This window comes from Helianthus annuus, chromosome 11 (assembly GCF_002127325.2).
Source record: "Helianthus annuus cultivar XRQ/B chromosome 11, HanXRQr2.0-SUNRISE, whole genome shotgun sequence".
NCBI classification, from domain to species: Eukaryota; Viridiplantae; Streptophyta; class Magnoliopsida; order Asterales; family Asteraceae; genus Helianthus; species Helianthus annuus.
Window position 1 is genome coordinate 2,041,734 of NC_035443.2, and position 17,053 is coordinate 2,058,786.

General features: G+C 38.5%; 1 protein-coding gene across 1 annotated transcript; it reads right to left on the reverse strand.

Moving 5' to 3' along the window:
- Positions 1 to 5,991: 5,991 nt before the first annotated feature.
- On the reverse strand, positions 5,992 to 15,954 carry LOC110889143 (cell division control protein 48 homolog C-like). The gene is made up of 10 exons (XM_035979483.1): positions 15,012 to 15,954; positions 9,172 to 9,725; positions 8,945 to 9,097; positions 8,267 to 8,383; positions 8,086 to 8,190; positions 7,912 to 7,977; positions 7,638 to 7,702; positions 7,367 to 7,562; positions 6,687 to 6,791; positions 5,992 to 6,230 (listed from the first exon to the last, which is right to left on the reverse strand). Exons 1-10 carry the CDS (start codon positions 15,907 to 15,909, stop codon positions 6,183 to 6,185), a joined length of 2,307 nt encoding a protein of 768 aa, XP_035835376.1. The 5' UTR covers positions 15,910 to 15,954; the 3' UTR covers positions 5,992 to 6,182.
- Positions 15,955 to 17,053: the final 1,099 nt, after the last annotated feature.

Genomic DNA, 17,053 nt, shown 5'->3' on the forward strand with positions numbered 1-17,053 from the left:
GCTTGTTTCTGTTTCGTCGGCCCAACTCTTGTTTCGCCGATGTTAACAGCCCAGCTGCTATAAATAGGCACAGATAGTCACAGTTAGAACTCAGAGATGAGAGAATACCCTTCAAGTCTGTGAACTGTGTTTGTATCAGTTTATACTCACCCAGTTAATCAAACGAGTGTGTTTCTTTGGTTAACCATTGTGTGTTACTTTGTTCTATGCTTGATTTGGCTTAGTTAAGTGGATTCCGCACACTTAACTTTGTTTGTTATAAACAAGGCTTTGGTAGTGAAAATCGATCCTCCGATTTCGGGACCTACAAGGGAGACTTATCGTGAAAACGATAGCTTATCCTCAAAGTGGACCGAAATAAGCACCAACTTACAAAATTTAGTGGGTGTTTAAATAAAGCAAAGCAAAACCCTAAAAGTGGTGAAAACGAAGCCGACATTTTGACAAATGCACTGGTCGGATACAAGTCAAATATGAAGGCCGACTTCCGTTTCATGCATTGTTGGGAGATTTGTAAATTCCATCCAAAGTGGTCGACTGTCCCCATTGGTAGCGAAACTAACTCGTCTTCCAAAAGGTCAAGGGCCTCATCCCAAGCCCAATCTGATGCATGAGATCAAGAGTTTGAGGACCTTTTGGATGATTCGCCAAGCCCAAATCGGCCTGAGCATGGAAGAAATGCCTCAAGAAGGCGTGCTCAAAAACAAACGGCGTCGCTGATGTGAGATAAAATACACATATTTGTCCCGTGTAAAGTGTATATTTTTTTGTATAGTTTTTATTTATTCTTTTTAGTTTTTAGTGTTACATTATATTATTTTGTGTTGGGTCAGGTTCTGGTGCAATTGGTGCGAAAACGAATAATAAGTAAATAACCAGCCATTTGAGTAGAGTAGACCGTCAAGCACCGACCAAAGTGCAAGTGCAAGGAGCTGAAAATTGTTGTAAAAATAGCTCACATAAATCAAGGGACTAAATTGCAAATGTAGTAAAACTTGAATTAAAGTGAATGCACATTAGTTGTGCTAGTGCTACACGACAAAAGAATAAAAAAGAAATCAATTGTGAATTTTGTTATGGGGTCCCATTATTGACAAAGTTTGAAAAGTTGACCGAGCATTATTATTATGGCCCATTCTATACACACCCCCGCTCCTTCCTGATTACACCCCCCTTGTGAGAGGAAAACTGTCGGTCCCACGCAGGCCCCACCTGTAAGTATGTGAGAGGAGGAGGGTGAAAAAAGTAAATAGGGGGGGTGTAGAAAGTAGCACCCATTATTATTTGTTTTTGGGCTGTTAAAGACTTATGTCAATTCAGGCCTACCACACATTTAGAGATCTATGCATGTAGGCCCATGTCATGTGAGAAGTCCATCCTAAACAAATCATACCTACAGACATAGACGTGCATATAATATAAATTGGAGTTGGACGCACGAACAGAATCTGGGATGACTTATTAGAAGGGATTGGTTGGGACGCGAACAATCAGTCGCACAGGAGGGAAGCCATCAGGTGGACGATTTTTAGAGTTTTGCAAGGATTGAAGTTCTTGAATAAGTGGATTGAAGATAGAAGCTTGGAGATTAAGGGATTACGGGTTTTGCTACTCGGGTTCTTTTATTTTCTAGTTTCTTTTATTCTATGTCAATGAATTCTTGTTTGAGATCTTGTTTGATTGTTTTAAGACTATGTTTGCTGGCTAACCTTTCGTTGCTATCTAGGTTAAGATGAATATTTAATAAAGTTTGGATTTTTATTCGTTTATTATCGTGTCTATGGATTTTTCTTAAAAAGTAAAGAATTGTGGAATCTTTAACTTAGTGCATGTGCGTATCTAGTTTTGATTATTGATTGTTTATTCGTTTCACATGAACCTTGGTGAATGTCTTTCATAGGATAGGTTTGTGTTGATTGTTCGAGTCTTTGCGGGTTCAGGTAGTCTTTGGGTGAATTGGCCAATAACCTTAGAAACGGTAATTAAGAGATAATTAGAACTTGATATTCTGCTAATCTTGTCGCTGAGAGGCTCGAGGTTATTAATAGGTCTTGGTTTGATATATAGCTAGGATTAGGTTTTGAGAGAAATCGGTCTTAGTTCCCTAATCTTATTCGTGTCTATTAAACTAAATTAAAATCCATAGTTGCCTTAGACTTTCGCGCTGAGAGGTAGACTGTCGGATTAAGGCACTTTTAAAGAAGTTAGAGGACTGAGAGGAAGTCTAACCAACTGGTAGTCATAACAGCCCTGTAGAGTCTCACAAGTTTCTTCCTGAGAAGGGTCGGGAGGTCTTAGTAGGGATTTCTTAGGGTTTAGCACACAAAGATCCTGGTTCCATACCACTTTAGTTTCGAATAGAAATCCATTCCTAGTTAAATAGGATTCTAGCCTAGGTAGTTATTCGTCATCTCTGGTCACAATCTTCGTCTAAGTCGCATCTTAGTTAGTCTAGTTAATTAGTTTATTTTACTCGTAATTTTAGGATTGTTAGAAAATCCCCCCAAAACAATAAAAACAAGTAATTCAGTTAGGTCAGTTAAGTTAGTCGAGTCTAGTCAACGTAGTTAGAGAGTCTCGTGGGTTCGACACTCGGACTTACTTAGGCTATACTACATGGACCAGTACACTTGCCGGTTGTGTGGTCTAGGTTTAGAGAGTCTTAGTTATAAATTTAAAACTTAGAGAGTCTAGTTTAGTGTTTAATTTAGTTAGTTTAATTAGACCACTTTTAGCACATCAGTCGCCTTCAGCTGGGAGTTCTGGCTCGCGTAGGGGAATATACAGCGACCAGTTGGATGACATTTCATGCAAGTTGGATACATTCAACGTATTCCAACAAAAAAGGGCCGAAATACGTAGGAGCAAAGAAGCTAGAGATGCCGCTAGAGATGCCCTGAAACAAAGACGGGATGATTTGAAAATTCTATCCCAGCCGATTGATCACCTACAGGGTGACGAGTTAGAAATAGTCTTGGCGTTGAGAGAAGAGATAAAAAACAAATATAAAAGTTAGGAATTTTTTTTTTGTAATCTTTTTTTGTAATTTTCTTTATTTAAAATTATTAAAAAAACTTAAATTTGTGTTATTGGGTCTGCCCAGCGGGTCTGCCCAGTCGGTCAGCCCACAAGCCCCCCAAACCCCCGCCCCCAAACCCCCACCCACCATACCGTGTGTTGTAGTGGGTTTCCCATGTCTACCATCCGGTTCCACATGTCAACCAATGTCCCAACCCAAGCCCCAACCCCCGCCCCACCATACCCCACGGCCTAAGGGGCACTCCTCTGTTAGGGGAGTCCTCTCTCTTACACACACTCAATCAGCATGCGCCATGTCAACTCCCCTCTTAACTCCCCTCACACCTTCAATTTGATGGCGGCACTCCTATCTTAGGGGACTTGCTTTTTTATTTATTTTTTTGTTTTTTTATTTGTTGTAATTATGCATGTTTATAAATTAAACAAATATTAATAAAAATTAAATAAAATTTAATAAAAGACATTTCATTAAATTAAAAATAAAAATTACATTCAAACTAGAAAAATAAAAATACAAACTACTCGTCGTCGGAACTCACTTCAAGGTGAGGTAGATCTAAACGTTCGAGATGCTCAACGAGATCGTGTTTTAGTCTCCAATGCGTTTCTTCATCAATGAGCTCGCTATAAGCTGTATCATCGAATACGGGTTCGACTGGAGGATCTTGAATGTGTACCGGTGCTATCGCCCTTCCGTCGTCTTTTATAATCATGTTACGTAAATAATGCACGTATACACGATGGACCTTATCTTTTTCACCGTTTTGGAACGCATTAGACGATTTAGTATTCCCCACTTCGCCTTTAACACACCAAATGCCCGTTCCACATCTTTTCTTACGGCCTCGTGTTGCCTCTTGAACTTTTTTTCATTCGGGATATGAGGGTATGGAAAAGACTTCACAAACACGGACCAGTTAGGGTAGATCCCATCAGTAAGTGTAGGATCGTGTGATTGACCCAAATGAGTCGTTCAGAGGAGTTTTACTTTGTTTCAGGTGCGGAAAACAAGAAACAAAGGTAGTAACAGCTAAATCTTCACTTTTAACACTGATTTGATTAATCTAACAACGATTACAATCAGTCTTCACACCGGCAGCACTTCGGTATGGAATACAAGGACTCGGTTACATGATTTCGCTCTTGAAGACCTATATATAGTGTCCTGATTCCGCCCGAAACATACTAGATACATTTGGAGCGAAATTAGACACATGTGATTCCGGGCGGAATCACCTACATGTGTAGCTTGGAGCGAAATCAGCCTAAACAAAACATTAAGCTTGACGTTTTCTCGTATAACGTGCCCTGATCTATACAAGCTAGTCTAAGACTCTATACAAGACGAAGTCGACAGATGTATGCACCAACATACTCCCCCTCAGATGTTGACGAGTCGCACGTGTCGAGTCTGACGTGTCTTCGCATCTTTAGTCTTGATCAGCCTCTGGGCTTCTCTTTCTCTAACAGCATCAACAGACTCCCCCTAACAATGTGCTAGCATTCCTTTAGTTCTTCAGCATCATCTGCTTCAGGATCTTTGACTGGCTTTTACACGTTCATGATAGTTGCCTGGCTTTAACTTTGTCCACAAAATCGAAACCTGGCACATGTTCTATCCACAGTATCCTCAGGTATCATAACCTGACTCTCTAACACATAAGCTTCTCAGAATCAATCAACCTGGCTCACTATCACACAGCTTTGATTCCAAGATCGTTATCTGGCTCTTTTTCAGCTCAGAATCTTTAAACCCAGCTCATATTTAACCTGCATAGACTCTACTTCACAGTAAATTTCTCATATTTCAACTATAGAGACATGCACCAACACTGACTCTCCCTCAGATCAAACAAAGATTTTTGATGAACCAATTGAAAAATTAGATTTTGAAAACATTTAATTTCAAAGTACACCCCCCCCCCTCAAATTTTGCTCATCATGTTTAGCACTCGGAATTTTGAAAATCAGCTTTTCAATACCAGTTGTCGAAAATCTTTTTGAATTTTCAAAAGTTTATGCTAAAACACATCGAAAATCTTTTTGGATTTTGAAATGTAAAGAGATGCAATAGAAGAAATATTTACAGATAATCTTTTTGCGAGTTTGTGTAAGAGGATCATATCAGTTTTGAGACAAGTCACCAACACCGTTAAGCTTGATTTCATTTAAAGTTTTAAACAATTCACCTAGATTGTCAGTATATTTGTCCACTTAAATTTTTACACAAAGTTGAATTGTAAATAGGTTTTGTAGTTTTTTTTTTTTTTTTTTTTTTTTTTTTGCTGATTTTCATGCAATTTTTTAGCAAAAAAACAGAACTTTTAGTTCTTTTTCTAAATATTCCGTCACAAATGCGTTGCAATTTTTTTTTAAATATTCGGTTACAATTGTGTTGCAATTTTTTTAGATAATTCGTTAAAAATGAGTTGCATCTTTTTGGATATTCCATTGCAATTGTGTCACAAAACTCTACTTATGATAATTAGAAAATGCGTAAGAAATGCGTTACAAATTTCCAACACCATATTTTCGTCGGAAATGCGTTGAAAATTGCATTGTAAATGTGTTGTAAATAATTTGCAACGACGTTTTTTCCAACATCAAGGTTTTGTTGCAAATCCGTAGAAAATTCGAGTTTGTGACGAATTTGTGACAGAAAAGTGCGTAAATAGCAACTCTTTTTCTAGTAGTGAAATTAAAATAGTGGTTGCATTAGTTGGAATTCTTTTTATCTTCAGTTATCTTTGCCTTTTGGCTTGTACTTTTGACAAATAAACCAATGTTATTGTGACACGTCAACCCTTCCGGGCTGGGATATTACAAAAACCCGAGTCCAACCAAATCCAAGACCGACCCAACATTGTGTCCACCACAAAAAGCTGATAACAATCAAAACCCTGGATATCATGATGTTTACAGATGAAAAAGTAAAATTAGAGTGGAAAAAAAGATATTTGTGTCTGAAGAGTGCTCGTTTAAAGTTAAACGAGTCATGCTCAGTCTATACCATTAAATCTTGTACCAATGCATAATAATGATTCAAAGTTCTACTGTTTTAAAACGAGTGTCGAACTACAAGCATATATGTTGGTGGTAACTTTGATAAACGAATAAAACGTGGAACAAACCATACTCTGCATTTAATATGCTCCGAAGCGCTTTGCCAACCGATCATAATGCCGTTTTTCCTGTAACAAAACAAATATGGTACACGAATATTAAGAACAAGGTTTAGCTAAGATATGTTATGCGAAAAAATCGACAACAAGGCCCAACTTTCTTTGCAGAATATACAAGTCATTATAGCATTACTAGAGGTTTCGTATAAACAGGTCCGGGTTCATTTGTGTTCTATGTTGGTTGGATATATAATAGTTTGAGAGAAATTAATATAAGATTATATAATTTACACGTTATAATTCTAATCACATTTATATGTTTTTTTATTAGTAACTTTGTAATATTAAAAGTATTAAAACCCCAGGTTAAACAAGCCGAGTAATGTTCGAGTCCATGTGTCAGACACGATTCTCAGGTTCATAATGAGTTTCGTGCCAGGTTGGACTCGCAATTTATGTTTTTTTTTATTTGTAACTTCGTATGTATAAGAAGTCATGCCGCTAAGCAGAGTTAGTATACTATACCTTATCCGAGACTGTAGGCCGGAGTTTCCCTAATTCTTGTTCAATATGAGCATGTTTAATTTCGCTGAAGTTTTCTTCAGAAGCGACCCTTGCAGCTTCATTCATCTATGGTCAAAAAGTCAAACAAAGAAAATGAAACCGTAATGGCTAGCGGGAAAAGGTCTCATATTACACCAAATAGGGGTGTGAATTGGACCCGAAACGAAATTCACAGGTTATAGCTTTAGTCAAAACAGGTATGGGTCGGTATTTAGGTTGAACACGTAAACAAGTTTAACAGGTCAGGTTCGGGTCTACATGGTTTAAAAATGTGTTTTATTTCGTAACTTAAAAAATGGTTATGCCAAAATTTATAAGTAAAGGGAAATAAGCATATGATAGAGTATAAAAGAATTTTTTTTTATACACTATCTGCTGTAAATGATTTTGTAGCGTTAATATGCAAACAATTTAGATCAATAGAAATTTCAAGTTAAACGGGTTGTCCTTGTGTCAACTACAAATACTTGTCGTGTTCGGGTTCAGGTGTATGATCACACATTTTCGAGTTTGACCCGCTGTGTTGGTCTAATTAAAGAACATACGTATTTGCATCACTAAAGACATCAAGAAACTTGTACTAGTTGCATTTTTATGTATTTGTAACCTTTTAGCATTCTTAGTAGAAAAGAAAAACCAACCAATTTTGAAAGATCGGCGCCACTGAAATTTGCACATCTCCGAGCAATAGCAATCAAGTCCACATTAGCATTTAATCGCCAATTCTTAGAAAGAGCTTTTAAGATCAGCACACGCTCATCTTGGTTTGGCAGAGGGACGTACAAAAGTTTCCCAAACCTTCCGGGCCGTAAGAGTGCTTGGTCCATGATCTCTGGCCTTGAATAATCAAAACCCCAACAAGATCAATAACTATAAGCCGTGATCATGAATAAGTAATTTTATGATAGAAACCTGTTGGTTGCACCAATTATGTAAACTCCCTTGCGTTGATCCCCACCATCTAACTCTTCCAATAGCTGCAAAAACAAAAAAGAATTCACTTTTGTGTAGACTAAGATTAGGGGCATACAAATTTTGGATATTTAAGAATATTGATGCATGATGAGCAAGATTAATAATATGATATTGTATAACTAGCTTAACATTGTAGATAATAAGATTAGGAGCATATAAATTCTGGATATTTGTGACTATTAATGCAAGAACACTTAACAATATGATCTACCTGGTTTAGAAGCCCGCCGACAACCCAAGCCCCTTCTGTTCCACGCTTTGTTGTTAAAGCGTCTACCTAAAATATTGTTCCAAAATATATATACAATGCCATTCGTCAAAATCAATTCGAGACCTAAAAGATAAAAAATGAAACTTAGAAAACAAAATTAAAAAAAAAAAAAACCTCGTCAAAGAATAGTATGCACGGAGCACATGTTCTTGCACGACTAAACATGATCCGAGCTTTCGATTCACTCTCCCCAACGTATTTGCTCTTAAGCTCAGGACCCTTCATAGTAAAAGTATATATTATTAACTTAGGTGTATAGAATATAGGTGGATGATTATTGAAAGGATTAGAATACCTGAATGTGTATGAAATTTGCTCCTGCTTCATTAGCAACAGCTTTGGCAATCAATGTTTTTCCACAACCAGGAGGTCCATAAAGCAGAAACCCTGTCTCCAACCTGAGTCCATTTGCCTAAAAGAATAGGAGATTAGAATGTAACTAACCTCATATACATATTTATATATATATATATATAGAGAGAGAGAGAGTGTGTGTGTGTGTGTGTGTGTAAAATACAATAGCGCTTATTGAGTGATGCGTATGCAGGCAAGAGATTGTGCCGCATGTCATTCTTATAATGTGCGTGATTATGTATGTATATTACGTGCGTAATTAGGGTTTGGAACACCCCATGCGAAATTTTCATGTTTGGTGGCATGCGATTTTTTATTTTTTTTATAAGGTGTGTAATTATGCCTTATAACGTGCGTAATTATGTAATAACATACGTAATTATGCAAATAACGGGTTTAACCCAACCCTTGTGTAATTATGCAATAATGTGCGTAATTATGTCAAGTTAATTACGATCGTGCCACCGCGTCTAATCAACGAGCCGACCGTATCAATCGTGCGGCTATGGTAGTCGCGTACGCACCGCGCAATAAGAATCACAATGCATTAACCGGCCTATATATATATATATATATATATATATATATATATATATATATATATATATATCACACGCACCTTGTCCTTATCAGGATTTTTTATACGTTTGACTAAGTATTCGTTAAACTCCCTTCTTAACATCTCAAGACCTCCAATGTCTTCCCATTTAACATTTGGAATGCTCGTAAACCCTTCTCTTTTAGAAGAGGGTTGAACCAGCTTGGCAGCTGCCTGTATTTGATAATAAAAATAATCAACAACAAATAAACAAACCTGATAAGTAAACAACAACTGTCTTGTAATACCTCAAAATCAAACATTGTGATGCTGAGGTTGTCCATCTCTTCAGGAGTCGTATCCTTCCTCCACCGGTCTTCATTTTGTTCCAACTTTCTTCCATGAAAAAATCTCTTCATAGCAAGCTCACCAGCTTCTTTCACCAAAGCCTCTAAATCAGCTCCAACAAAACCTGGAGTTAACCTTGAAATTTTAACCAAATCAAAAGCACCCTCAAGTTTTATATCTTGTGTAAGCAAAGAAAGAATCTTGATTCTAGCATTTTCATCCGGAACACCTAAAGTAATCTCACGGTCAAAACGCCCCGGCCTTCTTAAAGCTGGGTCAAGAGCATCAGGTCTATTAGTAGCACCAATCACCAAAACATGTCCCCGTTTTCCATCTTTGTTTTTTGAAGTATTATCCATGCAAATCATCAATTGTGTCACCATACGCCTTTCCGTCTCCCTTTGGAGATTTTCTCTTGTCGAAGCAATTGCATCAATCTCATCAATGAAAAGTATAGACGGTGCAGTTCTGTAAGCTTTTGCAAACCACTCTCGTAGATTTTCTTCTGATGCACCTGATATTATACTCAGTTATAGTTATTTGTTATTGATGCAAACAAAATTATCAATCTTGTGCATATAGTATGAATATATGATTACATGTATAATTGTAAAAACGGGATTGCAGGAATAGGTGGTCTCAAGTCAGAAACAGCGCTTTTAGGTGGTCTGAAATTTTCAAATTACATATAGGTGTGTCGCTGTTGTTGGAGATTTCGACCGTTGCAATTTAATAAAAGAATTCAAGAATAAAGCTGACTGGATAAGCAAGTGGGGCACGTGTGTTTACCTGGTCTTTAGCTATTTCCGTTATGCATTAGAGATTTCCTATTTTCTTGTTAATTTGTTATTTTCTTCTTTATCGTACTTGTATTTATTAGCCGTTTTGGCATTTGGAATGAATCAATCGTTGTGTGAGAAATATACCAGTGATAGCTTTATCATTTGGTATCAGAGCGAATTTCGATCACTTAAGAGAGAATAACGATGATGAATGATGATAAGATAAAGGTTCCAGTCTTTGATGGCCACTATGAGCATTGGAGTGAAATGATGGAAAACTTGCTGCGTGCAAAACAGGTGTGGAACCTGATTGATCCAGGAATTAGAGAACCAGCGGTTGGGATTGCTCAAAGTGAAGCAGAGAAGAAAAAGTTGGAAGAACTGCGTATCAAAGATATGCAAGTCAAGCATTACTTGTATCAAGCGATCGATCGGGTCACGTTTGAGCAAATTCTGGATAGAAAAACCTCCAAGGCTATATGGGACTCCATGAAGCAGAGATTTGCAGGCAATGAACGTGTGAAAAGATCCATGTTGCAGAAGCTTCGAAGGGATTTCGAAGTACTCGAGATGAAGACAAACGAGACTGTCCCAGAATATTTCGGTAGGGTTTTGGCTATCTCCAATCAGATGAGGAGTAATGGAGAATCGATGTCGGATGTCAAGATCGTTGAAAAGATTCTTAGAACTCTGACCGAAAAGTATACGTATGTGGTGGTCTCAATTGAAGAGTCAAAGAATGTTGAAGAGATGTCTATAGAAGAGTTGCAGAGTACCTTAGTGGTCCATGAACAAAAATTCAAGAAGGTTGAAAGAGAAGATGGGCAAGTGTTGAAGGTAGATGTTGGTGACAGTTCAAGTGGTCGTGGACGAGGGAGAGGTCGTTCTAATTATAGAGGAAGAGGACGTGGTCGGGGACGACAATCTTTCAATAAGGAAATGGTTGAATGTTACAACTGTCACAAGTTGGGGCATTATTCTTATGAGTGCCCGAACTCTAAGGAGGCGAATTATGCTGGTTTTGATGAGAATGAGGAAGTGATGCTCATGGCTGAAATAAACATGGAGGAGAGTGTGTTTATGGCTAGCACAGGTGGCGAAAACAAGAGTTTGCTGTGGTTTCTGGACTCCGGTTGCTCAAACCACATGTGTGGTAACAAAGACAGATTCGTTGATCTTGATCCATGTTTTTCGAACACTGTTAAGTTGGGAAATAACACACGTATGACAGTTGGAGGCAAGGGAAGTGTGAAACTGTTGTTGAATGGAGTAACATACGTGATCCAGGATGTGTATTATGTTCCAGACCTTAAAAACAATCTACTCAGCCTAGGGCAACTCAAACAAAAGGGTTTGTCTTTTCTTATTCAATCGGATGTTTGCAATGTTTTTCATCCAGAGAAGGCTTGATTTTTAAGAGCTATATGAGCACGAATCGAATGTTTCCGGTCAGTGAGGAGACCGATGCTGTCATTGAACAGAAAACACATGGGTGCATGTATACCAGTGATGAAGATAATGCTAGATTATGGCATGAACGGATGGGGCATCTCACCAGTATGGAGACACTTCAAAGGAAAGGTATGGTTCGTGGCTTGCCTCAGTTTCCTATCAATAATGCTGTATGTGGAGATTGTATGATAGGAAGGCAATCCAAAGAAGCAATTCCAAATAAAAGCAAGTGGCGAGCAGGAGATATTTTGGATTTGATACACTCGGATATTTGTGGGCCTATAACACCTTCATCACACACTGGTAAAAGGTATTTCATAAGTTTCATTGATGATTATAGTCGCAAGGTTGGGTGTATTTGTTGACACAGAAATCTCAAGCCCTTGAAAGTTTTAAAGCATTCAAGAAGCTGGTCGAGACTCAGACAGGAAAAGTTATTAAGGTTCTCCGAACAGATCGTGGTGGGGAATACCTATCGGACGCCTTTACGAAGTTTTGCTTGGAACACGGAATTAAAAGGCAGCTTACAACTTGTTTTACACCTCAGCAAAACGGGGTTGCTGAGCGAAAGAATAGAACGGTGATCAACATGGTAGTATCAATGTTAGCAGCCAAGAATATGCCAAGAATGTTTTGGGCAGAAGCAACGATGTGGAGTTTCTATGTGCTGAACAGATGTCCAACTAAAGCTCTCACGGACGTAACTCCCCAAGAAGCCTGGAGCGGGATCAAGCCAACAGTTGAGCACCTTCGTGTTTGGGGGTGCTTAGCTCATGTTCATGTGCCTAAAGAAAGACGAACGAAACTTGATGATAAAAGTTTTATTTGTGTTTTGACAGGGATAAGTGAGGAATCAAAGGTGTATCGCTTGATAGATCCACAAACGATGAAAGTGGTTGTGAGCAAAGATGTCATCGTTGAAGAGCATAAGTCCTGGGATTGGAGTCAACCGAAAGAAAGTTATGCTGCTGATGAAAAAATTACTTGGGTAAATTATGATTTTCTTGATGAAGACTATGAGTTTGTTGGTTCAGGCCCCAATATATACACTCAACACAAACTCACAATTGTGTATACCTGAATGTAAATACGCAGAAAGTAAAAATTGCTACTGTATATCAAAAAAAAGGTTACAAAAGAAACATACTCCACTATCCTATATATATAACAAAACAAATAAACATGTGCTAAAATAAACCCCACGTAAAGCTCCATGTCCCATGACTTCCATCACATGAAACTCTATTTTTTCTCCACATCATTCGGTCAACACACCACTCGGTCAATAGACCACATTTTCTTTATTAACTTATGTGTAGCCACTAAGCCAATTTCTTTATTATAATTAATATGCAGCTCCTACATTTCTGGTCAACGAAGACCAAGTAGAAGGATCCGCAACCATCGCCCGTGACCCGTATGCTGGACCGTGACCCATGACTCGTAAACCAACCCGATTAACCCAACAGAGTTTGTGAATGCCAATTCTCCTAATCAAGATAACGAGGCTGAACAGGATGAGCTGATTGAAGATTCCAGTCCTGTGTTTTCTGATCCTGGTGCCAGCATTCCAACTGTCGGGGAGGGAAGACAACTAAGGGTGAAAAGACGTCCTGCTTATTTGCATGATTATGTCACTGGTGATGATCTAGACTCAGATGAAGATGAGGTGAATATTACTGATCTTGTCTATCAAGATCCCGTTTATTATGAAGATGCAATCAAGGATGACAAGTGGAAGAAGGCAATGGATAGTGAAATTCAAGCAATCGAAAAGAATCAAACTTGGCGATTGGTAGATTTGCCAAAGGGAGCCAGATGTATCGGTGTTAAATGGGTTTTTAAAACCAAACTTAATGAAAAGGGAGAAGTAGAGAAACATAAAGCAAGACTCGTTACAAGGGGGTATGGCCAAGAATTTGGGGTTGATTATGTAGAAGTACACGCTCCAGTTGCTAGGATGGACACGATTCGTTTGATGATTGCTTTGGCCGCTCAAAAGGGTTGGAACATTTATCAAATGGACGTTAAGTCTGCTTTTCTTCATGGAATGTTGGAAGAAGACGTGTACGTGCAGCAGCCACAAGGATATGTGGTTAAAGACAACGAGCAGAAGGTGTACAAGCTGCAAAAGGCCTTGTACGGGCTTAAACAAGCCCCTAGGGCTTGGTTTAGTCGTATTGAGGCGTACTTCATTAAAGAAGGTTTCACAAGAAGCAAATCTGAACACACTTTGTTTATGAAAACAACATCAGATGGCAAATTGTTGTTTGTAAACATATATGTCGATGATTTGCTGTACACAGGGAATGATGAAAGAATGCTAGAAGATTTCAAGTGTTCTATGAAAGATGAATTTGAGATGACAGATCTGGGAAAGATGAGATATTTCTTGGGAATTGAGATGTTACAAACTCCAGCTGGAATTCATGTGTCGCAGCAGAGATATGCAGTTGAAATTCTGACCCGTTTCAACATGTTGATTGCAATGCAGTTGTGAATCCAATTGTACCGGGTTGTAAGTTAAAGCTGGATGAAGGTGAGCCTGTGGATGAAACTCTATTCAAGCAATTGATGGGATAATGGGAAGTTTGATGTATATCACTACCACACGGCCGGATATCCAGTTTGTGGTAAGCTACATTAGCCGTTTCATGTATAAACCAACGGAGGTTCATTTTGCAGCTGCAAAAAGGGTGTTGCGATACCTTCAGGGAACATTGGATTATGGTATTTGGTACAAAAGAGAAGAAAGTGGCAAAATGGAAGTGTTTACTGACAGTGACTTCGCTGGTGATCAGAATGATCGGAAGAGCACGTTTGGGTACTTAGTTTTATGGAATGGAGCTGCTGTCACATGGTCGTCGAAGAAGCAAAGTATAGTTGCCTTGTCCTCTACGGAAGCAGAGTATGTGGCAGCTGCAACATGTGTCTGCCAAGTTGTATGGATTCGAGGCATTCTTGAGGAGCTTGGAATGAAGCAAGAAGGTGGCACAGTGATAAAGTGTGATAACACTTCAACGATTAAGCTCTCGAAAAACCCAGTGTTTCATGGCAGGTGCAAGCATATCGGGATAAGATTTCATTTTCTTCGTGATTTAGTTGGTGATGGAACGGTTGAGTTGCAGCATGTTGGTACTAAGGAGCAGCTCGCAGATATATTTACAAAGCCATTGCATCGAGAAGATTTTGTGAAACTGAGGGAAAGGCTTGGCAAGTGCTCATTAAAGGACAAACATGACATGAATGTCTAGTTTGGGGGAGGGTTTGTTGGAGATTTCGACCGTTGCAATTTAATAAAAGAATTCAAGAATAAAGCTGACTGGATAAGCAAGTGGGGCGCGTGTGTTTACCTGGTCTTCAGCTATTTCCGTTATGCATTAGAGATTTCCTATTTTCTGGGGTACGGACAAAGGGTTTAATCAAACTTTCAAGGGGTGCGATCAGGATTTTTGCCTATAAAATACTCTAAATTGTGCGCCCGCCCACCCACTAGGTCCGCCCCTGCTAAAATGTCATAAACTAAAATGTCAATTTACAACATACTAATGCACGTATGTACTTACCTAATACACCAGAGACCAACTCAGGGGCTGAAATTTTATAAAATGGAAGTCGAGTCTCATTAGCAATGGCATGAGCAAGTGTAGTCTTGCCACACCCAGGCGGCCCATGTAACAAAATACCAGTTGTTGGTCTTACGCCGATCTGACGAGGTACATGTGGAAGATATACAGGAACAATCACCTTCAAATTCAGCTCATCCAACACATCATCTATACCACCAAGGTCCTTAAACAATGGACCATCATCTTTTCCAACGGTACCAACACCATTATCATCATTAGACAAACTGCTCGCTTTCTGTACCAAATCTTGCTTAACAGTTTTATCTTCTATCACGAAATCAACTTTTCTATCGGTAACAAGCTCTAACTCTACACTTTTAGGTTTGTATTTGTTTCGAAGCATTGATTTCGTTAGATCCAACTCTAACTCTTTATTTTTTGGTATTGTTGACCCGCTGTATTTGTTTCGCAGCATTGATTTAGTAAAATCAAACCCCGGCTCAAATTGCTGGCTCTCATTCTCGAAAGACAAAACCGTATGTGTACTACTTGATTCCAGCTCTGATGGTTCTGTTTGTAGCTCAGTTCCTCTACCCCTAATTTCAATTTTCTTCGCTTTTTTGCTTGCTGAAGGCTGTGACATAACGTCATCGTCTTCTTCATAGTTAGCACTTAATTTCCGCTTCTTGTCGTTGTTGTTATGAACATCTAGTGTTTGTTTCACCATCCTTGTGAAGAGTTGGTGCCTGTAACGACAGTATTCCGGATATTTAGCCCGGAGACCGTCGATGAGTTTGTCGATAGACGGTACAGAGGTGCCGTAGGTCTCCTTTACGCGGTGGCGTAGGATCTTTTCGAACATCAATGACTTCTTGTTCTTGCCTGCTTTACCCATTGGTGATGCAGCAGTTGCAGGTTAAGTGTTTGACAAGAACAATAGGATCGATGAGGTTTATATAGGTTTCGTTTGGAAGTTAGGGTTTTAATTTTTATTTTTTTTTTACAAGCCAGCTGGATTTCTTCTAAGGTTATTGATTAGGTCTGCAGTCTGCATGATACGACCCACATGACAGGCCCATCTGAGATGATATCGGCCCAATCACAAACAGGCCCAAGAGGGCTATTAAAATGCCGACCAAGTATTTGGAGCGAAGACCAAGTTTCCAGCAATGTGCTCAGTAGAATTCTATCACTCACAAGCACCAATCAGGTTCTGTTATGACATCAACCATTTTTCCATCACTCACAACTTTTTTTAGTGGGGGTGGTCATCACTCACCACCACACCCAACAATTTCCCCCCAACCAACAACTACCCTCACAAAATAAAAGAATAACGTGTGAAGAAAATCACGAAAAATCGAGTCCGTGGTGCTATAACGCGTTGAACTTTGAGGCAGCGGTGGAAATTAACACGTAGAGATAGGTTGCATTTAAATAGTGGTAGAAGTACGTTTCCTTATTTCTTGTAACTGAATAAAGTGCATGTAGAGATAGGTTGCATTTAAATAGTTGTTTGTTTCGATTAATGAATATCAGAAAATTACCCTAAGAGTTATCTCTTTTCCTTCCCTAAAATTCTTTGGAGTTTAGCCCGCTCTAAGGGTGTACCACTGCAAGAAAAGACTGTTTGTTTTTTTATTTATGCGAATCAGAATATGAACATCTACATTCTTTAACAAACACAAAAAATTAACATAATCATAAGCGAAATCATAATATAAACACCAATAATTAACTTATGAACTAACATTAACAAAAATGGAATAAAAGAAATTTGTCGTTAAGAAAAATGGAATAAAAGAAATTTGCCGTAAAAAAAAAAGCAAGAGCCTTGAAGATGTGAGTCCAGATCTGCGCGAGAAGAGGTCTAGAACACTTTTTTTAATGAAATCACTTCTAAAAAAACAAACACACTGCAGACTCAAACGTCTGTATGGTCTGCGTGAGACAGACATAAGAGGTCATAAAATGTTTTTAACAAAAAATAAACACCCCCGAATATTAGTAATAACAAAGATCATTTTAATAATAATAAC